This window comes from Nylanderia fulva, unplaced genomic scaffold, assembly GCF_048542155.1.
Source record: "Nylanderia fulva isolate GAGA-0341 unplaced genomic scaffold, ASM4854215v1 Scaffold23, whole genome shotgun sequence".
NCBI classification, from domain to species: Eukaryota; Metazoa; Arthropoda; class Insecta; order Hymenoptera; family Formicidae; genus Nylanderia; species Nylanderia fulva.
The window spans coordinates 2,870,413-2,892,895 of NW_028190293.1; the positions used below are offsets into that span (position 1 = coordinate 2,870,413).

The window sequence follows — 22,483 nt, forward strand, 5'->3', positions numbered from 1 at the left end:
AAGTTTTTATTTTGTTTCATTTATTTGTTAACATATATAGAGAAAGGGAGAGAGTAGAATTAGATACAATTATTAACAAAGTTATATCAAATACAATGAACATTTAGATTTTTGTGCATTAAAATTTTTAGTTATGATAGTTTGACATCTATAAGTGTAATATACGTAGAAAGTTAAAAACAACGTTCAAAGATAAAAAAAATACATAGAATATTAAATTAATAAAAATATAGTTAAGAATGTTTTATAATATTATATGTATATGTAGCGTACAATTTGTGACATACTAAAAAATTCAATTTATATGTTTTATTTGTCACTTCAAAAAGATAATGTTTTATACAAGTTTTTATTATACTAGTATTTCATGAAATTTGGACAATGTTACTAGTTTTGACTTGAAATTTCATTGTTCTAAATATCTAAATAATTTTGCGTAATTATTTATATATCTGTTACAATAATTCAAACTGTTATAATTAATTTATTATTTAGAAATCTGCATTTATAAAAAATGCGTATAATGTATTTTATAGAAAAATATTTAACAATTATATTTATCTCTTTCGACACACATTTTAAATTTAAAATATATTCATGCATTATTGTTGTAGTGGGCGCTGCGGGCGCATGCGCATCGGCGGCCATATTCGTCTCGGCGACAGTGAAGTCGGTGTTGAATCGCGGTCAAGATTTTTCGCAGATTTTAATCATTAAATATTGAGGGGCGGGTCAATTTACGTCGAGAATGGCAAATCAAGTGTTGTATTATCGTTGCATTGTATTCGTTTACGTCCGCGAGTAATTATTGTCGCGTATTTTAAGCGGAAATTCGTGTTCGCTCGAAGCGAGAGAAATCCGCCGAAATTGGGGGTCACACGAGTGATCGCACGGACAACTACACATAGGAATCACATATGCAATACGAAACAGCACGGTGAATTTCGGTGAGCAATTTGTTTAATTATCTATTCTTGATTAACGACCGCATAAAATCTTACATTTAGTATTAGATATATGATCGATTGTATGACAGTAACAATGATTTATTCGTGTTTTCAGGAGTTTCATCCATGTACTCTACGATGAAGCGGAAAAAGAGTCGAAAATTGAAGATCAAAGAAACAACTATTACACGGTGAAATGCTACGAGATTTGGTGAGTAATTTGCTTTTATTGTTGGCTGAAGGCCGTATATATATTTACGCATATTGCATTTGGTGCTAAATGTGGCTATCTGTAAGAATAATTATAAATTTATATATAAAAAATAAATTTGATTATATAAACATATATATACAATAAAATTATCATATGAAAGTATTATATATAACTATACATTAAAATAATTATAATTTGATATCATAATAAAGTTTTTAAATTTTAAGTGGTATATATCTAATAGCTAATAATTATAAAAATAAGAATAATTTTAATAATTTAAATCTAGATTAAAATTAAACATTTTTTCGTGGAATTATAATACACTCTCATTATTATTAAATTACAAAACAATTATGTTGTAATAAAATAATTTTATTTGTGAGTTGAGCATGAAACTGCTACATTTAATGCTAAATGTAAATACTAAATGTCTGATTGTTTGTTGCATAAAATTTTGCAATTAATTATTTTGAAATATATTAAATGCAACGTACAATATATACAAAGATCGATGGAATAAAAATGCACGTTCATTATAATCTACATTGTACATAGTTGTACAAAATATTTTTTAAATAATATGCTATAGTTAACAAGCATAAACAGTAAATAGATGTGAAAATAGTGGGCGTGAGCAAAAAACGCAGACTTCTAGGTTTTTACTTTTCTGGCAGCCAAACTTCTGTATTTAATTCAAGCGCATTTTGCAGAAGAGCATTGCATTGTTCATCTGTGAGTTTTTCGTTTCTTTGTTCCACTTCCTTTGCGGCTTTTAAGTACCTATGGGATAAAATATATATTAAATGATTATTGCACATATTTTTTTGGCATTTAGACATGTAGAGAATTTTGTTAACACTACATTTTATGACAAAATTTTTTATTTATCGAAAAAAGTTAAATCTGAAATATGACACGTGTGATAGCACATAATTAATAATAAAAATTTCAATAAGTAAAGATTTCAATAAAATAAAATTACTTTTGTATAGAAACAACCATATTCTTGATCTCGTTCTCAACAGTTCTTGGTGATGGTTTTACATTTTTCGTATCTTCAATATGTTTTATCCGAGTAAATGGACAAATACGAATCCATCCGCCTTCTTTTACGCAGGAAACTCTCCAATCTCTACCATTATCCCAAATCGTTTTAGAAGCGTAATTCTCGATTGTATTTCCTTTATATCCTCGATGTATATATTTGTCCATTAATAGCGGGTTGTAATGAGACCAGGTAGTTGAACAGATTTCTGGCGTTGATTGTCTTAACTGAGAAAAAATTAAGATTAAACAGTAATTTTTTTCGAATAAACAGTACTCTAAACATGAATCCTTTTTAATAACATTATTAATTATTATTTCAATCATCTTTAAAACTATCATTTTCATGTTTCTCGTCTAGTAAAAATATTATTTTTATAATTTTATTTATTACTATGGTTCGGGTATCCGGAGAAAAATTGAGAAAAGCATCGGTTTCTCGTCCGAGTTTCGATTTCCTTTTTGTGGAGCGACTAAATTTGGAAGACATTTCTCTCTCGTCCTCTTCAACGCGATCAGAGGAGGACCAGATTGTGAACAGGGAAAGTCCAGTATTACATACTGGAAGACCCAATAAATCAAATAAATCATGCAATAGAGGTTTTTTCACTTCCGAATCAACTTCACAGTCATTACTCAAAGCCGGACTTAAGTTCACCTGTAATTTAATTTGTTAGATAAATTCTGCATTATATTACGATTGTTTGGATTTAATTATTCATTGAATTAATTGAATTATTTCTATTTACATTTACCTCTAAGAGCCATGGTTTCAAATTTTCATCAATTAACACATCAAAACCAAAAAATTCGAAACAATTCGAGGATTTAGGAATACCTGCCGCTTGACTTAGAATTGTTAAAGTCACTAAACAAGAAATTCTTTGCCATAGAATCCAATCGAAATGTCCTGATTGCTCGAAATACCTTCTTAATTGTCTAAATGTCCATTTGCACCCTATGTAAAGATGAGAAAATTATGTACTAGTTCAATTTGTTTTTTAATTTTTACATAATTTATTAGGAACAAAACATTAATGAAAAATAAAATTGAGACATGTAAGACATTACACATATTGTATACATGAATATCTAAAAATGTGAATTATATTTGAAAAAGTTTTTTGTTTGATATTAATTTTATATCCAATATATAAATTTAATAAAATTTTTATTCAAATTTCTAACTATTAAAATTAATATATACATAATATATAAATATATAACATATAAATACGTTTCAAAAATAAATTACAAAATTTTAACAAAAAATTTAATCAAACAAAAAAATTTTTTAAATATAATTTACATTTTTTGGATATTTTAGTGTATAAATATGTATATGTAATGTCTTACATGTGTAGTTAATTAATTGCGATTCAATAAAATGTTTTTTTTTTAATATAAATAAAATTAGCGTCAAATACCAGCACCAACGCGTTCCTTTTTCTCTGAATAGCCTGGTCCCAATTTGTTTAGGGAAAAATTCGTAAGATGTCGAAATGGATCGTCCAATCGTTCCAAAGAAAATTTTTCAGTAGCGAAACGGGCTAAACCTTCTTTATATAAATAAATTGTTAATGGGCGATATGATGGCACACACACATATAGACGAAGATCAAATTTGTATCCACCAATTAGGAGAGGATTCTCGATATATCTTTGCGCAACTGCGGCATTGTCGTATGAGAGATCGCTTAATTTCTGCAAAGATATATTTGTATTTAATTTATGCAATTTGTATTTTTATTTACACTGATATATTTTTAAAGAGAAGCTTTACACGAAACAAAAAAATTCCTTTTCCTTGACTTTGCCCAACTGGTTTACAGATCCAAACTTTGTAATCCTTTTCATAACGACTACATTCTTCGGCCAATTTCGTGTATTCGGAAGGCAAGTTATATCCTGTGGGACTAATACGACAAAATAATATCGTTAGAAAAAGATAATTATATTTTAAATATAATAGAAAAATAACAAGTAAACAATTAAAGTCTGTCAGTCATAATACCTGAAGTCATAAATTGGACCATGGACTTTTTTCATACATTTCAAGTGACGAATCAGTTTATCTTTTCGGCAAATGGAATTTCCTTTTGGAATCCGATTGACAAACTGCTCGAAAAATAATCTAACTGAAGTTCTGAGATTAAAGTTTTAACTATTTTAAATTATCTAAACGGATATAATTAAGAGACAATTTAAATGCATAGTTGACATTTTATATAGATTTTTAAAATTTATTTTTATTTAGTTAAAAAGTTATTTGTTATAATAAAGAACTGCAAAAACATTTAAAGGAAAAATTTTTTGCTATTTTTGCAATTTTATGTGAAATATATGTTTATTGTTAATATTTTGGATGGAGATTTTAAAACGCGGGTAGAAATATTGCATTATTACCTGCCAGGGGAGTAATGGCCTATAATGCGATGTGGGAAAACCACCGGACCGCCACCATAAATTCCATCGATCTTTGAATACATTATTTTCGCCGGCATACTCTCGCCACCCCCGTTCCGTGCAAACCTGTAGAAGAAAATTCGCGAATAGAGCGAAAGAGTAATATTGGCTCGACAGTTATTCCAAGTGCCAGATATTTTTTATAATCTGTCGGATGTCGATATGCGTGTTCGAGCTCATTTTTTTCCGTTGCTAAATGGCAACGCAAAAGCGCACCTGATCTAGATTATTTGCAACAGTAAGTATAATATGAAATATGTTTCAACGATGTAAAAAAGTGCTATGGTAGAATGTAGCTCTTATTCTTTGGAAATTTGCAATGAGCGCAATTTTAGCAGCCTTGCAATTATCAATATGTTATACGATTACATATTATTGCATTTATATGTTATTTATATGTGTACGTTTCACATATTCATAGTTTCACAACTTTTTTAAATTGAAGCATACTATTTTTTTATGTAACTCATATAGATTATGTCTACTCATATAGATTATGTTGGATAAAAATAGCAGTTTTATCGATGCACACACAATCGATTCGTGGATACAAATATTCTTATAAATAAATTCGAAATGCATATAACTTATTTTAGTATCTCGCGAAATATGCGCTTGTATATATATCAGTTACCAACCTAAATATCGTAATCGATATCTATTTAATTCATACCTATATATAGATATACATGTTGCATTGGTTCCTATAATTGGCTAAATTGATAGGCGGAACCACTTACAGTTCCGTAACCGCGCGAAAGTAAATTCATTAATTCTAGATATTAAACTACGCATTTCGAAGTTTCGTGAAACTTTTAAGGGTGAGACACGAAAATAGTGATGGCCGCCCTTGATTTATTGTCGTGTTATTAGAACATTAGGAATGACTGCTCTTAGTATTAAAAATGAGCCAAGGTCTGTGATTACAATTAAATCATCATACGACTACACGTGCATCACTTTAATTGAAGAGCTTATTCTCGAATTACTTTAAAATTAAATTGTTTTAAAATAAATATTTTATATTTATAAGATTACACGTTTTTGCAAAAAATAATTCGTAAAAAATATGACTAAAAAAATTTGGAAATTCTCTAATTATGCGAAGTAATTGGGAAGAGATTACGAATGTAGTTAAACCAGTCGAGATTAATTATCAATTTCATGTATACATTTAATTGAACCTATGTTTGTTTAACATAATAATTTAACGTTATAATTTAATATGTCTTCGGATTTGAAAGATAATTTCTTAAATGCAGTATATATTTAGATTTTTTTGCAACATGCAATGGAATTGTAAATTCTATAGTATTTGACACAAGGTATATTATTATTTAATTTTGATTAAGCGTACATTGTACGAAACGATTGAACTATTTTCCGAGTCTTGAACGAACTCTGATTTTAAACACATTTATGCAAACTCCGAATGACTCGTGAATTATACGAAAGACTGCTGTCACTGGCAATCTTCCATTTTTTAAGTTGTCCTTTCACGGATAACTCAATCTTTTTTGCTCTATTTTGCTCGACCGCTATTAACTATCAAAGGCAAACGAGCAATTGGCCTAATTTTAAATAAAGTTGAACGAGGTAATTTCGTATAGCACTAACTTCATGTTTAATATTTCTAGTGAGCTTTTTGATCACTTGCAGTATCTTTTTGCATCGTTTTATTTTCGAATTTACATATAATATAATAATATTTAAAAGTATTATAATATTATATGTTAATGATTGAAAATGAAAAATTTTTCTGATTATTATAATTAGATTGTTGATATAGAATGCATTCCCTGATCTATTTTTTATGAATTTAGAATTTATTTGAAATAAAGAAAACACATAGTTTCACGCGTAAGCGATTAAATATTTAATTACAATTTATTTACAAAGTCATTTTATTTGTTTGAATTGGACTTTAAATCTTCTTCTTAAATAAAGATCTCCTTAAATTTGATTTAATTATAAATTTAGTAGCATTAAAAAATTGCGATATTGTTTAAATAATAATGGCTTTTTCAAGCTTAATAAAGTTTAATGAGAAGAAAAAAAAGTAAAATAACATGTTAATATAAATACAATGAAATAGCATGAAAATGAGAAATCTTATGTCGAAGATTTCAGCAAAATTCAATCAAATCTTCCAATTTCTGCTTTTTTTATCGTTGCATGTCGCACTTATCTAATCGTTGCGTCTAAAAACGGCACATGCACGCAGAGGCGCGTTGCAGGTATGCATATATGTATATCGTGTACCTTGAAAAGTATTTGGTTCAAGGGCGCTAAGGTCTAAGTTTGTAATTGTATCGCGAAGGAATTCCAAGGGATATAAAAGCTGAATTAGGAGGCACCTACCTCCGCGTTTACATATCGTGTGTACTACATACGTTTTCCGTCGGAGTTGACGACCTTTCGCGTCGAATCGAATCGATTGTTCGCGATGCATCGCGCGCCAACGCTCGTGCAAACTTTGACGCTCGTGCAAAAACGAACGAATGACGTGTAGAGATTCTACGTGTAGATCGGAGCACTCGGTCTATGATTTCGTTTGTGTTTTGCGTTTGTGCTTTATCGAAAATCTTATCAACGATCACTCGTCTGTAGAATTGTGGAAAATGCAATTAAAACTGTACCTGCACAAGTAGATGCGGCCCGGTACCGTTTTCATTTAATCTGAACACAAAAGGGCCTTCCGTGCATTTCACTGCCATACCGAAGCACCATATTTTTTAATATATTTAATAAATACGACAAATCTCTTTCTGGCTGGCTTATATCAATGTTATATTACACATAATACATTTTACATCAATGTTACATTATACATAATACATTTCACATAAATGTATTAATGACATGCTATAGTCTAAAAAAAGAAAATTAATTAATTAAATAATTAATATAAATATAGATATTTATATTAGCAAACGCGATGATAAGTTAGTTACAAGATTTTCTCAACTTTCTATTGTCTCTTGAGAAATTAACAAATTTTTTTATTAATAAATCAAGATTGTTATTTTATCTTAATTTTTTCGAAAAATGAAATAATATAATTTCAGATCTTTTTTTACTGTAAATTATGAAAAATTACAAGTATCAATGAAAGCAAATAACTATCCTTATCTAAAGTTTAATAAATATAATTTTACTAACAATAAGCGGCGCGAAATAGATAAACATAGATATATTTTATGACTGTAGATAATTTAAACTTTCTAGATAAAAATAGCAATAACGAGTTGTAGATTCGTTTTTAGTACTTGATATTATATATAAGTGGTGAACGAAATTAGTCAACGAATCAAGCGTGAGATAATTAATTAATATGAATTTTACAATAAAGTACATTTTGCATTATATATCTCTTGATACGTTAGTAACATTTGCATGTGCGTTGTGCAAGTACAACTCAATATCAGGGACAAGTTTGTTACGTTTTCAAACACATAAAGTGCGCGTAAGTCACGAACGATGCCACGTGTATTGCATTCTTTATTTTGGCCCTCGGTATTAGCATAGAAAGTAGGAGATATACAAACTTACCTCTGCAAGTTATGTACATCTATCGATAATATTTAATCCTTAGAAAGTTATCTGGAAATAAAGATTACATTACATTACTTACAAATTTATATAAATTAATAATTTTAAATGTTAAAAATATTTGAAATATATTATTTATAATATAAATTTATGAAAGAAGAAAAATAACAATACAAATAATGTATTTTGAATAAAACAGAAAATATCTTATAAAAATATCTCATTTGTTATAAATTATAATCTTATTTATAAAACTCTGATCACAAGAACTTACGCAGTCGTAATTAGCAAAGGTAATAATTTCACTGATAATTGTGCCTGCCATTTCGATTCGACAAGTCGAAAGTCATTCGTGATTTCGATATATCGAAGCTTTTTGTCCGCGATGTTTCTCGTTAAGATAGCGTGTGTGGACAAGGCGGGATTTCGATTCTCACTGATGCACAACCACGTTCCGATCTACGCAATCGCTTTCGACTGGTTCGCAGGTGCGCAGGTTACCTGTGAGTCGCTTGCAGCTTTTATGTGCTTTCCGCCGCGAATGGCCGCAAAGGTCGGCAAGGACGCCGGAAGAGAGTGCCGAATAGTAGGCGGTCAAAAGTAGCTTATTGTGAAAGGATCCGAGAGACTTTAGATAATACGAATTTATGGAAGGTTATTAGAAGCACGCGACGCGCATTATTATTTTCTCTACCCAGAAATGCCAGTTAATGAGACTTTAGACCTTAATTTGAAACACAATACACTGAAATCAGAATATAATACAATGCAGTTGTATGTATATTATATTAATATTACTTTTTTCTCTTTTCCATTTCTTAAATTATCAACTTTTTGATTTATAACTCTAAAATTTAGAATAAAGTGAACATATTACAATAAAGTATCAAAATAATATAATGGTATATAATGGTATATAATGGTCTATTACAATTAGAATTTCAGGAAATAAAGTAGTTTTTAGAAAAATATTTGTCAACTTTTCAAAATCAAATAATGCGTAAAATTATTATGATTAACATTTCTAATTAATTTAAACTATAAAATTTATTCCACCACTGTCACATTATATATCAACGTTCTAACAATAGTTTCAAATTTGAATGTGACATTGAATATTTCTCTAACAACTGCGTGCTTTTAAAGACCAACGTGACGCACTTTTAACTATAATGAGGGATAATTATAATTGATATTTATGGAAACTCCGTGAATGAGAGAGAAGACATTTGTCAGATATCACGCGACGATAGATAGATACAAGAATAATTAGCGTTCTTGAAAAATGTTTAAGCTTTAGCAATTATGTCTAATTAGGATGTCCAATTATCTTGATTTCGTGGAAACGTTTTTATCACTGCGAAATGATATGCTTAATAATCAGTTAAAATTTTGACAATTAAGTGTTCGAAGGACAACTATAGATTAAATACCTAAAGAAGAAGATTAAACGTATAATATTTCAGGGAATAGAAAAATCGACGCAAGAAAGAGCGAACGTAATACCGACGTCACAACTTGATGTCAAATGTCAAATGTCTCGCTTTGAATTAAATTCCTCACCGTATACTTTTTGTCGCAAGGATCCGTGCAAAGGAGTAATAGGACACACTGGAATATTCAATATTATATTTAGAGATGAAGTATAGATGAGCAAAGAAAGAGAGAGAGAGAGAGAGAGAGAAAGAAAGCTATAGAAAGCTACTTTCTGATGACAAATATAATACTATGAGTATAAATAATTTTCTATAAATTGTGAGGATTTGTACATAATTTTAAGATCATACAATAAAGTTAAATAATGTTTTATGAAGTAATGTTAAATTAAATTTTAAATGAAATTTTTATTTGCGAATGTAAAATTTGAAATATTTTTTCTTAAGACTAAATATTTTTTGACAGATATTTTTTCTGCTTTTATATAAAGTCCTACTTTTGTAAAAGATTCGCTTTCTAAAAAAATTTCTTTATCTTTTTTAATAAGATTCTGGTTTTTATTTAACTCGTAAACGTTTCATGTTTTTATTTATAAAGTATTTTAGAAGTTTGAAAGGCAAAATTTTTTTTCATATCTGTCTTCAGAAGCGGCCAGGTACCGCAAGGCAATACTAATGACAAATCGATGAGACAGTGCAGAGATTGTTTCTCTTAAATATGGAAAAATTAGTCTAGTTGTTTATATTGAAGAGCGATATTTCGATTGTGCATTGATCTCTTTCGTTAAATAAAAATAACGCCCGATATATACATTTGATAGTTCCATAGCCTTATTTGTCTAAAAATAAAATTGAGAATTCAATCGATTCTTCTACTCATTGAAGTATCCAATGTCAGTTGTAAATAACACTCGTAAATAATCGTACGACATTCTTGTACGTTTTATCATGAACTACTTTACTGGTTTTTATTATACACCTCGGTGTAACACGCGAATCTCCCATAAAACTCGCTTTGACTGATAAGAGAACCTTGGAAACTCTTTTCACATAATTTCGATGAGCTTCCGAAATTTCGTAATATAACTTAAAACTGCATAGCAATAATTATATTTGTTCGCATATTATTATAAGTTTGGTAGATTAAAACCGTTTCTGAAAACAAGCTCTTCTTGTTATATTGCATAACAGCTTCTAAATTTTACGTAATTCAATTATTTACGCTCATTAAATTTAATAACGAAGTTTATAATACAGAAAAATGTATAACGTATTTCATATTTATTATTAAACTTTAAGATAATGATGCTGTTTAATTTCTCTAAATACTTCATGTGTGTGTTGGCGGGATAGGAAAGACAGAGAATAAGTTTTGAGTAAATATACTTTATTTTATTTTATAAGCAACACATAACACGAAATTCCCTGAAAATCAAGAATTCCCTTTGCACAATATACTTTTTTTATTTTATTTTATTTTTTTTTGCAGAATTGCCGTGAACATAGTTTAAAACACATTTATGCGCACTATATAATTATAGGATTATACTATATACCACAAGTAGACGAGTTTTGTCGAAATCTCTTTTTCTCTTTTTTTCTTTTTTTGCTCATTCTCATTCACAGAAACTAGGACTACACAATAACAGAAACTCGCGCAGATGGCACAAAAAATTCGGTAACTTCGTTTAGAAGTAACATAATAATATGATAATTATCTCATTTGAGTCCCTATGTTTTCGTAAAACGGAGCGAAGATATATATCGTTCTCATGCATTTTCATATCTTGAGAAAAAGATTATAGATAATAAATAACTGATTGCAGGGTTAAATTAGAAATTCAATTATTGTTGTCTTCACAAGAAAGAGATCGTAAACATAGATCTACATACATATTGTACGAGTATACGTCTAAAATCTAGCATAAGGAAATTATATTAAAAATAAATCAACTAGAAATATAACTTTTCAAAAATGTATAGACGTGAATTTAAATTAGGAGTTTTAGTAATAATTTTAAAGAATTTTTTTTTCTTATGAAGAATTGATGTCACAAATCACAGTAGCTAAGAGTTTAAAGAGCTAAGAGTTGTCAGTGAAAGCACACGGCAGGTCGTTCCTACCGTGCGAATTTCAGCCTTTCGTTTTTTCAACTGACGGATCGATCGTTTGATTAAATGAAAGCCCGAATGCATGTTGAACCTGTTATCAGTCTTAGCTTTAATCGGCCGATTCCAGGGTACGACGGATGACTTATGATAAAGTTTGCATGCACTGAGAATATATATCTGCTCGTCATCGATTTAGTAAAGCTATTAAGTATCTTCGGTTACTCGTTAACAATCTATATACACAATATGCCGGGCTGATTCTCATAAATTAATAGATATTACTTGTTATTTTTTTCATGTATATTTTTCTTTGTCTATGAATTAAGAACAATTTATCGATATTAATTCAAATACTTAATATTTATACATAATGTTTTAAGAACAAAATTTTAAACATTTGACTAGCATATCTTGGAGCATAATTTTTTTTAATTTGTTGAGAAAAGTTTTGATGATTCAATGATAATATTGTTATTATGACATTTTCATTAATAATAATTTTGGAGTATGATTAGAGATTAATCCTTTTACTTTATCAAGAAATAATATTTTATATTAATATATAGTTATTATTTATAATTATATATTTAAAATAATAATAAACATATGTTTGATTGCTTATTAAGGTAAATCTGAAATATAATTTATGATTAAATGATCGTTCTGAAAGTAGCGATAATAAACTTTAATAGTAAAAGGATCCAATTTCTCACAGGAATAAACGCGAATGCATCAGCGAAGTGAAATTGCTTGAACTGATTTTGATTATTATCGTTAATCATCGAAGTTACCTATCTCTCAACACAAATCTAATACATTGTAATCGTACACAATTTTAATTGATCAAAACTGTGCGATTTCTCTCTTTATACACATTCATTCATCGTTCACACTTTCCTTTCAATCGTCTTCATGAATCATTCATCTAATTCTCTCTTGATTGTGTTCTCTCTCTCTCTTTCTCTCATCGTCATCGTAGATCATTGAGAAATGGAATGCCATCCGAGACATTTGTTAACGTTCGCTGCATCCCGATGCACCTTGGAAGTACAAAATTATGCGATATTTAACTCACATAATACTAATTGCTCGGGTGACCTTTGCGTGATCCGTGATCAGAAAACGACGACTTTACTCGCGGTGTATCCGTTATGTGTAGTATCGTTCCAGTGTTTCCTACTGAACGATTTTACGAGGTATTTCACTAGCTCTGCAAGGCTCGTGATTTAATCTCCTGTTATTAAATGGGAACCGCAAAGTGCAAGGATATGTCATCAACCGTAATTAATTATACCGCTTGCTCGCGATGTCGACGTCGCGACGTTTCATATATTCAATATCATGGCTTGAAATAAAATTGTAAATGAAAACCAGACACGTTTTTACAGACACAAGATCATTTTTAACTTTACAAAGCACGAATAAATTTTTAGCGCAAGTCGCGATGTCTATAAAATTACATATAATGCCGTTTTTTCAAGGAATATTTGAGTAAAAGAAACTATATACCGTTTGAATGTGTGTTGTGTCGTATTATGTGCTTATAAATAAAAAAAAATTAATTAATAAATTAATAAACTTCATTAATAGGAAACGGAGATTGTGTGTGCGCGTCTCCGTTGATCTTTTTAGGATTGAAATGATTGTTGGTCCTCCTGCGTCGCACATTCCTAATTAAGCTAGATAATAAATATTAATTAATAACTCTCTCGTAGCCAGACGACGCAAGGCATTACTAGTGTCTCGTGAAAATGTGCATTGTGTAGAATTAATCAGGGTGATTGGTGACACTGGAAAAAAATAATATCATTTCATATTAATAATATAATTCGTCACTTTTTTCAAGATTTTATCTTTATTCGTGTTCCTGAATGATATATATAAATATCATTTTATGCGATATCTAATTCTATAAATAATTAACACTTTTAACAATATTACAATTCGTTATCAGGCTCAATGATAAAGATTATTTTCGTCAAAATCACCCTAATTGATCCTGTATTTTCGTAGTTATATTACTTATATGAAAGATTCCTCGCGGATTTGACAATGGGTTAGTGAAATAATTTCGGTCAAGACACAAAAAAAGAAAGTAATCACGATAATGTAATCCGTGTATTAACACTGTACGTTTCTTATTTTCGTTAGACTCTCCTCTTCATTAGTTTGCTCTTCCTGTTCGTCTCTTCTCATCATCCCATCGATCATTTGCGATGGTCGAGAGTATGTGATCTTAACGTGCATGATTTTTGCAGAACGGGCGACCGCCTTTCGCATAAAAGCTTTGTCCCTCAAGATTCTTCTTGCACATCTGATAAGTTAATAAAGAGATATACATTTAATACAAACCGTAAAAAACTACATATTACTTTAAATTGCAGTTTTTGATACATTAGAAAGTTGACAAAATTTTGAAAATTTAAGTAGATTAAAATAAAAAATACAAGTCTTGAAGTTGTAATTTATTGTTACATACCGTGCAATTGAAGCACTGGCTGTGATAATTGTTATTTAGGGCCTCCACCCAACGATCTCCAGCCTCGACTGGGAATCCACATGCGAAACATTTCGTGGTAAACAGCTCATTCCAGTCTGTAAAGAAGAGATTATTCATTAATTTTCTTTTAGCAATCTTAATTTTGATAGTTAATTAAATAATTAAATAAATAAAAATTACAAAACATTGAAAAAAAAACGTATTGAATATAATGACGACGTATCAAAATTTTAAAATAAATTACTTTACATTTATGTATCAATTTCATACTATATATCTTTTATGATTAATTATTATTAAGTAAATGAGATTATGATAATTAAAAATATTAACCAGCTTCGCAATAGGGCAATCCTTCTTCCAGGAAAAACGGAGTGTTGCCAAAAAGCTTGCCACAATAGGCGCAATTGAAACATTCAGGGTGGAAGTGCTTTCCAATTGCGTTCAAACAGTCCTGAATATTAAAAGAAATGATTAATTAATCGAATTATCATCATTTGACAATCGCGCGTCATTAAATAAATTGCGGTATACTTACGCCCCTGATCTTGTTGTTGCATTTGTTACACGAGGGCGCGATAAATTTCTCAAAGCAGTATTCGCAGTAGAGCTGTCCTTTTTCCTCGACAAAACCGATGTCCTGAAGAGGACGACGGCATTGAGCGTTCACACAGACAAAGTGATCGGGGCACCAGATTTGACCCAAAGCAGTGATGAAGGGCCCTCTGTGATTATATTGTAATTAATGTAGTAATTAATATATATAAAATTAATTAATTTATTTATTTTATAATTATCATGAGACAATATTAGGTAGTATTTTTTAGCTATGAACAAAGCATAATAAGCTGATATTTTACAATAATAATAAAGCTGAACACAAGGGTTATATTATACACAGAGAGAATTTTCTCTTAAAATTTACCCTGAAAATCATGGTAATCGTGAAACAATATAATATTGGAAGAATTTTATAAGAGTTTTTCTGATTAATATTTACCACAATAAAAATATTAATATCTACCACAATAAGATAAAAAATATACTCGATTAATTTTACTATGTACATATTAATATTTTTATTGTGGTAAATATTAATCAGAGAAATTCTTACAAAATTCTTCCAACATCATATTATCCCACGATTACCATGATTTTCAGGGTAAATTCTAAGAGAAAATTCTCTCCGTGTATTTTTCAAAATATCAGTGTTAATGAACATTTACGCGTAAAGCAGACTTTTTATACAAACCTTATGCACTCTTTGTTGCCTTTACAGCACACTGGCTTTAGGGTGAAGCCATTGTGATTACTCGACTTGTGATTAGTATTTTCTCCGTTAGCTGTCAACAACGTGCAACGGAAATCAATTGTTATTTAAGTTGCAGTTAGGTAATTATAGTACAAACAATAAACTCGTAGACATCACTTGGATAAGCAAAAATATAGATTTTCAAGCGTTTTAAATACGACGAAAAAGTTTTGCGTAAGCTATATGTTTATACATAAATCATATTAATTAAATATGAATTAAAATTATAAAATTAAAATTATAAAATTATATATATATATAATTATAGAATTAAAATTATAAAATTATATATGTACTGATGAATTAAAATTATAGCACAAAATTTACAATATATCTAAAATATTAATTTGATAATCTGAAGTTTTACTTTAATTAAAATTAAATAAGAAACAGTTTCAAAAGAACATTGCATTCAATATAATAATAATTTTTTTATAGTTACAATATATTTAGCGCATTTTTTAAAGTGGTTCAAAGTGATTAGATAATAATTCAGCACTTAGAAATGTAAAACATAATTTAAGAAATATATTTAAACGCATTAGCGCGGCAGTGCAAAAAATATATGGGCATTTTATGAAATAAATTTTTCGAACGATTTAAAACGAAAAGACTCTTCAGCAACAATAAATACAGCACCTAAAAAAAAACAGAAAAAGATACACACATACACATAGACACATATCAATGCGAAAACAAAGATTGAGGAGAAAAAATATTGGAAGCAAAACAGATACGAAAAACAATATTGAAAATAGCAGGCATCATAATCATCGAGCTGGACAATCAGTTCCGAGTACCTGACGTATGAATTGCAGTGAGCGCATAGTGGTATACGCGATCCCGCTCCGACAGCCTGATTCAGAATGCCGCGTCCGCGTTTAGGCGCGCTGCTACCGGCAAATGATCCGCTCTTGGAGCTTGCGCCAACTCCGGGGCCGCCGACTCCGGTACCTATATCCGGATGGGACGACAAATTTGGTGGGTCTACTAAATTCTGGGTCTTACTAAGAGGATCACAATGGATCTGGTTTCGGTTATTCTGACAATGATTGCCGGATTCGCAATGGTAGCTTTGAGTATGGCAGTAAGTACTCTCGCTGTAGTTTTTCTGAGGAAGCTGATTTTGCGCCTGGGGCTCGAACGGCTTGTAAAGCTGTATCGTCTGCACGTTTCGTTGGCCGTTCTTAGTGGTCAGTCGCGCAAGTTGTCCACTCAGGTTAGTGCGAGGCTTGAAGTTCGGGGCTGAGTGTTGAGGAACCGGCGGAGGAGTTTCGTCATAAGGAAGCGGGATTTGAGGAAAAGGCAGATTCGTCCTCGACTGATTCGGACCAGGCTTCTTGCAGGGTGCCACGCAGACGGAACCGTCCGCGCATGGAGTAACGCAGACATTCGCATTATTAGGACAACCGGGGATGTTGAAGTCGCAGGCTGATTCGCGACCGCAGCTGCCCGAAGGTTGACCACAGGTACCAGGTCGCATATCGAAACACGGAGACACGCACACGCCCGACCGGTCGTTCGTAGACGTCACGTAGATTCCGGATTTAGGACAGGCGGTTTGAGAATCCTCAGCAGGGTACCACGACGACGCCGGCCTTGGTACCACGATCCGAATGCGCTTTGCAAGGTAGAACGGTCACCCCGGTCTCCGAACAAGACTTCGAGGGAATCCCGTATTGCACATGACGCACTTCTGTCGAACTGTTGTACGTCGGCTGTCTGTTCGACGCAGAACTGCTTTGTGATATCATAGGGCACGTCAAGGTAGGCTTCGTGTGACTCACTTTGCTGATGGCGCAGACGCTTGCTTTCGTACTTTGCGGTGGCAATATATTCTTCCGTTCGCATTTTTCGTAATCCTCGACTACCTGAAGAGCTCTCTTCACTTGAGTGTTTTGTTGCTCGTTGGTTTCCTCGCTGGTCATGCATCTTGTTTCCTGAAACTGAGCGTACAGCGCGTCGGTCGGACCCGCGTCAAGACTGCTTGTCTCCTTCTCGTCGTAATTGACGGTCCTCGAAGCGGAATACTCTTCCTTTTTATGTCCGTGGTCAGTATCCTCCTCCACGTGATAAGAAATAGTCTTGCGCGACGGAAAATGAACCGATCCGCCGCGTTTCGACGGTGGTGGATCCTCTCGAACCTTCGGGGCTGCAGTTTTTACGTAACAAGCTGGTGGCTCGGGTGGTCCTTGAGCAGGTGATTTAGATCTAGCAGGTGTCGGAGTAGGCGTTCTGCTAGGAATAAATGGCTGACCTTCCACCGGATCCCACTTCATTGTTACTAGATTTTTCTGGTACCCCGGTATAGCGTCCGGTTTTTTCAGACCAGCCGTAATCGGTTTTGACGTTTCTGGTCGGAATCTCTTTCCAGGCGATGCTGAAGAATCTCTCAGACGATGATCGGGCGGCGGTGTAGGCAAAGGTCGTGGTCCGGATTCTTTAACTTTCTGTTTGACACATTGCTCTCGTGCAAAATAAGATTCTTTTGTCGTATCCTCGTTGCCGTACAGAATATTCAACGGCGGGCAGTGACCATTTTGACCTTGAAGACTCGGAGTCTGCGATCTACCGGCGATCTGCTGATCTTCCGGCCCGATTTCGCGACTCAAAGGAGTATAGGATCGTTCGGGCGCTATCGTCAACGCTTGCTGAAAGGGCGAGATTGGTCGAGGCTCTTTTTTGGGTGGTTTAGGTCGACATTTATGAAGATAAATAGTTTCCTCGGTGTAAAGTTCTTTTACGCTAGAAGTGGCGTTTAAGGATGCGTAAGATCGATCAGGCGCAGTTGTCAAAGCGTTCACCATCTCGGATTTCCATTCCTTCGGCGTGGAATTTTTCACGGATGAATCCGGCAAAGGTTTCGGTCCCGTTTCCGTCTCCTTCAAGAACTGCACTTTTTTCTTGCACGTCTCCATGGTCTCCTGAGGCTGCTGGCTGTACCTCGCAACGACATTCCGTCTCTCCGGTGCTTGTTGATCTCGAAGGCTCTGATGAACCTCCACTTGTTCCCGTAAACTCTTTCTACGCTCGTCTTCTACAGCTTTTTTTCTTCTCACGCGTTCATGGACCAGAACCTCCTCGGTGATCTCTTCATAGGTCTCCTTCGTGACCTTGCAACGTCCTGGAGTGGATCCATCCGATTCCGTAATTCGTTCCTCTCGTACGACAGTCCTGCCCAGCGGTTGTTCTCGCACTTCTTCAACCTCTTCATCTTCTTCATTGAAAGTCACATGCTTCTTGGCTTTCTCTTCTTCTTGTTTTTTTCTCTCTGCTTCTTCCTGACGTTTTTGCTCTTCTTCTTCCCGCCTTTTCTTTTCTTCTTCTTCCTTCTTTCGCTCTTCTTCTTCCTCTTCTTTCATTCTTTCCTCTTCCTCTTGCTTGACCTTCTCCAACATCTGTTGAGCATCGATGGCTGATGTAACCGTCTCAGCGGATTCTTCAATAGTCCGTTCTTCCGCCGTATCCTCCACTTTCCGATTAATATGTGTCTCGGTTCTTTTCGCAATGCATTGAGATTCCGTCGCATCTTCCATCTTCTCAATCATCGGCGTACTAGATCTCTCCGGCGAGGACACTCTTTCCATGGTTTTTTCGAAGGTCGCCGACTGCTTCACATGCATACCGTTCACGGTCTCTTCAGCTGTCTCGGTGATAAAATCGTGTTCGCCCTGGATTCCCTTCGAAGCTTCCGCGTCGTCCGTCTCATCGTCTCTCAGATCAATAATCTCGGTATCGACTTCCTTCTCCACTTCCGCTGGTTCCTGCTTAGGTATCGGCAAGGGTGGTTTCGAGCAGATGGTTTGCCGACAGATTTCCGTTTTATACGCTCGCTGTTCCTTGCCGCCCGATATACTTTCCCGACAGATCTCCCGTTGCACGAACTTCTTACTGCAGACTTGTCCAGGCTGTTCTTCCCGCTGTATCGCGTAACTCTGCTCGTAAAGATTGGTACCGCCACCGCTGACAGTTGCAGTCCACGGTTTCGGAATCGGTTGAACGATTCTGGTAGGCGTCAACGATCTTCGGACGCTGTCGGTCGAACTTGGCCTCGATGTCGTCACATCCGCTCGAGAATTTCGGTTGAAATCTACCAGCTCGACGCGTTGGTACATCGGTTGTCCGGGACAACTCACTCGATCCATTGTATCAATTCCGTGCTCTATCGACGTTCTTTCGATCTCCCAATGGTTTCGATGTTTTTCTGCTCTATAGCTCAAAGCTCGCTCGCAAGCTTCAATGCTGGCACGTTTCTCTTTGATCGCCTGTTGGCACTTTCTGTCGAGGACAGAATTTGGATTGATATAGATGGGACTAGCGGTAGGATATGTGATATCTTCGAGGGGTTTTGGAGGCGGCCACATAAGATTCCGACGGGATTTTGCAGAGCCAGGACGAGAAAACTGGTCTCTTGTACTCTCCGCGATCTCGTAATAGTAGGACCTTTCGTAAGTTTCACTACTGGGAATTTCTGAGGCGATAAATACGCGATGGATGACAGAGAGAGGGATCAGTTCGAAAACGTAGGAGAGTAAAAACAGATGTACACGACACGAAAAATGTATGGATGCATGCGTTTGTTGAGGATGAGTAATGGGATTAGATTCGTCGTGACACGTTAGATAGAACAAACAAAACAAAAAAAAACAGAGAAATCTGCCGTAAGTAAAAAGCACGATAAATCGCGCGCGCCCGTGGTCTCTTCGACTTTTCTGCCAAATCCGTGAAATTATGTGTTTTAAATATGCAAACGCAATTTAAACTTGCCAAATAATTCTCAGATGATAACACTCAATAATACATTATTACAAATACTTGTTTACATATATGTTTATATATATATATATATATATGTATATGTGTAAATAATAAATAATATGTATAAATTATATACATATTATATATATAAGATATATGTACACACACACACACACATATATATATATATATATATATATATATATATATGTGTATATATACAATATATAAATAAATATTTTTAATTTGACATATATACATACATATTAAAAATATTTATACATTTATTACGTGTCTGAAAAAAAATGCATTTTAGTCTGGCTATTTTCGGTGGAATGAAACCACGAGCACAGCCCGATGCTAAATTAAGAAGCGATACTATAAGACATTATGAAAATTTAATTTTTGAAGATTTTTAATTGTTAGTATCTAAATCAGTAACTGTGCATTCTTAATAGTCACTTGACACTCGAAAATAGAGCAGCGTGAAAGCTGCGAGCCTGCGAGTGTTAAACATCGATTTTTTCGATCGTAAGTAGTAAAAATATATCTGCGAAGATAATGCATATTAACATCGATACTTTTCGAATGCATTTTGAGAGCATCGATGTGAAGCGAAGAAGAAAAACACCATTAAATATCAATTCGCGTAACTGAATATTGAAGAAATTACGGCACAATAAAAATATCAAAAACGTGCATTCGTTCAACGAAAAAAACGTGTACTTTATTTCGCATCTGCATTTATTCATTCAATATTCTGAATTGATAACAATATGAATTGTCATCAAGCGCAATTTTAAAAGTATCATTAAGTGTATGGGCTGATTCACAATTTTCTTTCTCGTGTCTCGGAAGAGGTAAAACGGAAATGATTCCGTGCATAAAAGAACGCATTCATTAGCATTGCAATATTACGATGATAAACTAATCAATATATATATTAAACAGCTAGAGAAAATTCTTCTCTTCTTCATTTCTTAATTATTGAAAAGCATTAAAAATTTTCAAAGATTCGAAAGAAAAATCATGAGCAGCGAAATGAATTTTTAAAGCCTGACACTTTTATTATCTGGATCGTGTTTACGTTTCGGTTGCCAGCATGACGACGACGACGACGGCATCGAGAGCTATTGATTCATGCGAATGTAAGGGAGAAGGGTCGGGGTTTCGGGTTGAAAGACGGACCGGCTGAAAAAAGATAAAAGAAAGATTATGCACGGAAAGAGAGGTATGATAACGCGCGATGAAACCTGACAAAGGAATGTGGCGATTGATTATCATCCAAAAAAGTTGCCGATGAGCATAACATTTTCTCAAATAATAATCGTAATAATAAAATAAAAATTTTGTCAATCAAATTAACAATATAAAATTTACTTTTTTTCTTAATATGAATAAATTGTTAAAAAGAGGAATCATATACATAAAATATACAATAATATTATACAAAAATCGAGAAAAATTACCAGAAAGAACTTTTATTATTTTTTTATCATGCCTGTATATAAATATTATAATTAAATATGAAATTATTATTTTTAATTTAAATTTTCCTCTTAATGAATCTAAGACAATTTTGCATCGCAAAAACTGATAAAATGTGAAAAAGGAATCAAAGTGCATGTCGGAAGATCGCTACAAACTGTCATAGCTCTCAGAGTTCGCCGTCGTCGTCGAGATAACGACGAACGATAAGGAGCCGAAAAATGTTCTGTTGATTGAGAATTTGGAGAAAATTCCTCCTATTCTTCTTTTCTTTCTTTCTACTTAAAAAGATATTATACGATACGAACCACCAAGAATCAATGATTGATCGATCGATCGATATACGAGCTGCGTGCAAAGGTGAAAGAGTGATATAAAATGTGAGGATGTAAGCCAAGGGAGGCGTATCAGCCAAAGCTCGAAACTCGGTCAACCGGCGGCTCTAATCTATTCGTCGTACCTCTGAAAGGCGAACTTTTTGGCTTTGGCAGGGTAGAGTATCGACCTATTTGCAAGAATCGAAGGCAAAGTTAAGCCAAGGACGCACGAGATGAGATCGTGATTATCTTGGATCGATTACAAGATCACTCCTTCGAATTTTTCGAAATGAGAACGACGCAAATTTCTCAAATGAAAAAAGAAATTAAGGAA

The 22,483-nt window shown here is 33.0% G+C and overlaps 2 protein-coding genes across 2 annotated transcripts in view; both read right to left on the minus strand.

Moving 5' to 3' along the window:
* Positions 1–1,554: 1,554 nt before the first annotated feature.
* LOC114931510 (putative tubulin polyglutamylase TTLL2) lies at positions 1,555–8,838 on the minus strand. Its single transcript, XM_029303595.2, has 11 exons — positions 8,501–8,838; positions 8,227–8,277; positions 7,314–7,546; positions 4,615–4,740; positions 4,223–4,326; positions 3,992–4,124; positions 3,636–3,912; positions 2,964–3,166; positions 2,603–2,866; positions 2,147–2,436; positions 1,555–1,944 (listed from the first exon to the last, which is right to left on the minus strand). The coding sequence occupies exons 3-11, from the start codon at positions 7,389–7,391 to the stop codon at positions 1,824–1,826; spliced, it is 1,596 nt and encodes a 531-aa protein (XP_029159428.2). The 5' UTR covers positions 7,392–7,546; positions 8,227–8,277; positions 8,501–8,838; the 3' UTR covers positions 1,555–1,823.
* Positions 8,839–11,032: 2,194 nt separating this feature from the next.
* LOC114931480 (Z band alternatively spliced PDZ-motif protein 52) overlaps positions 11,033–22,483 on the minus strand; it is a 35,740-nt gene continuing 24,289 nt past the window's right edge. The window contains exons 14-20 of the mRNA XM_085483156.1: positions 22,293–22,337; positions 17,163–20,327; positions 16,387–17,017; positions 14,813–14,999; positions 14,608–14,728; positions 14,254–14,369; positions 11,033–14,088 (exon numbers count right to left, since the gene is read on the minus strand). Coding sequence (XP_085339282.1) covers positions 14,011–14,088; positions 14,254–14,369; positions 14,608–14,728; positions 14,813–14,999; positions 16,387–17,017; positions 17,163–20,327; positions 22,293–22,337 — 4,343 coding nt within the window. The 3' untranslated portion in view covers positions 11,033–14,010. The remainder of the gene's footprint in view (positions 14,089–14,253; positions 14,370–14,607; positions 14,729–14,812; positions 15,000–16,386; positions 17,018–17,162; positions 20,328–22,292; positions 22,338–22,483) is intronic.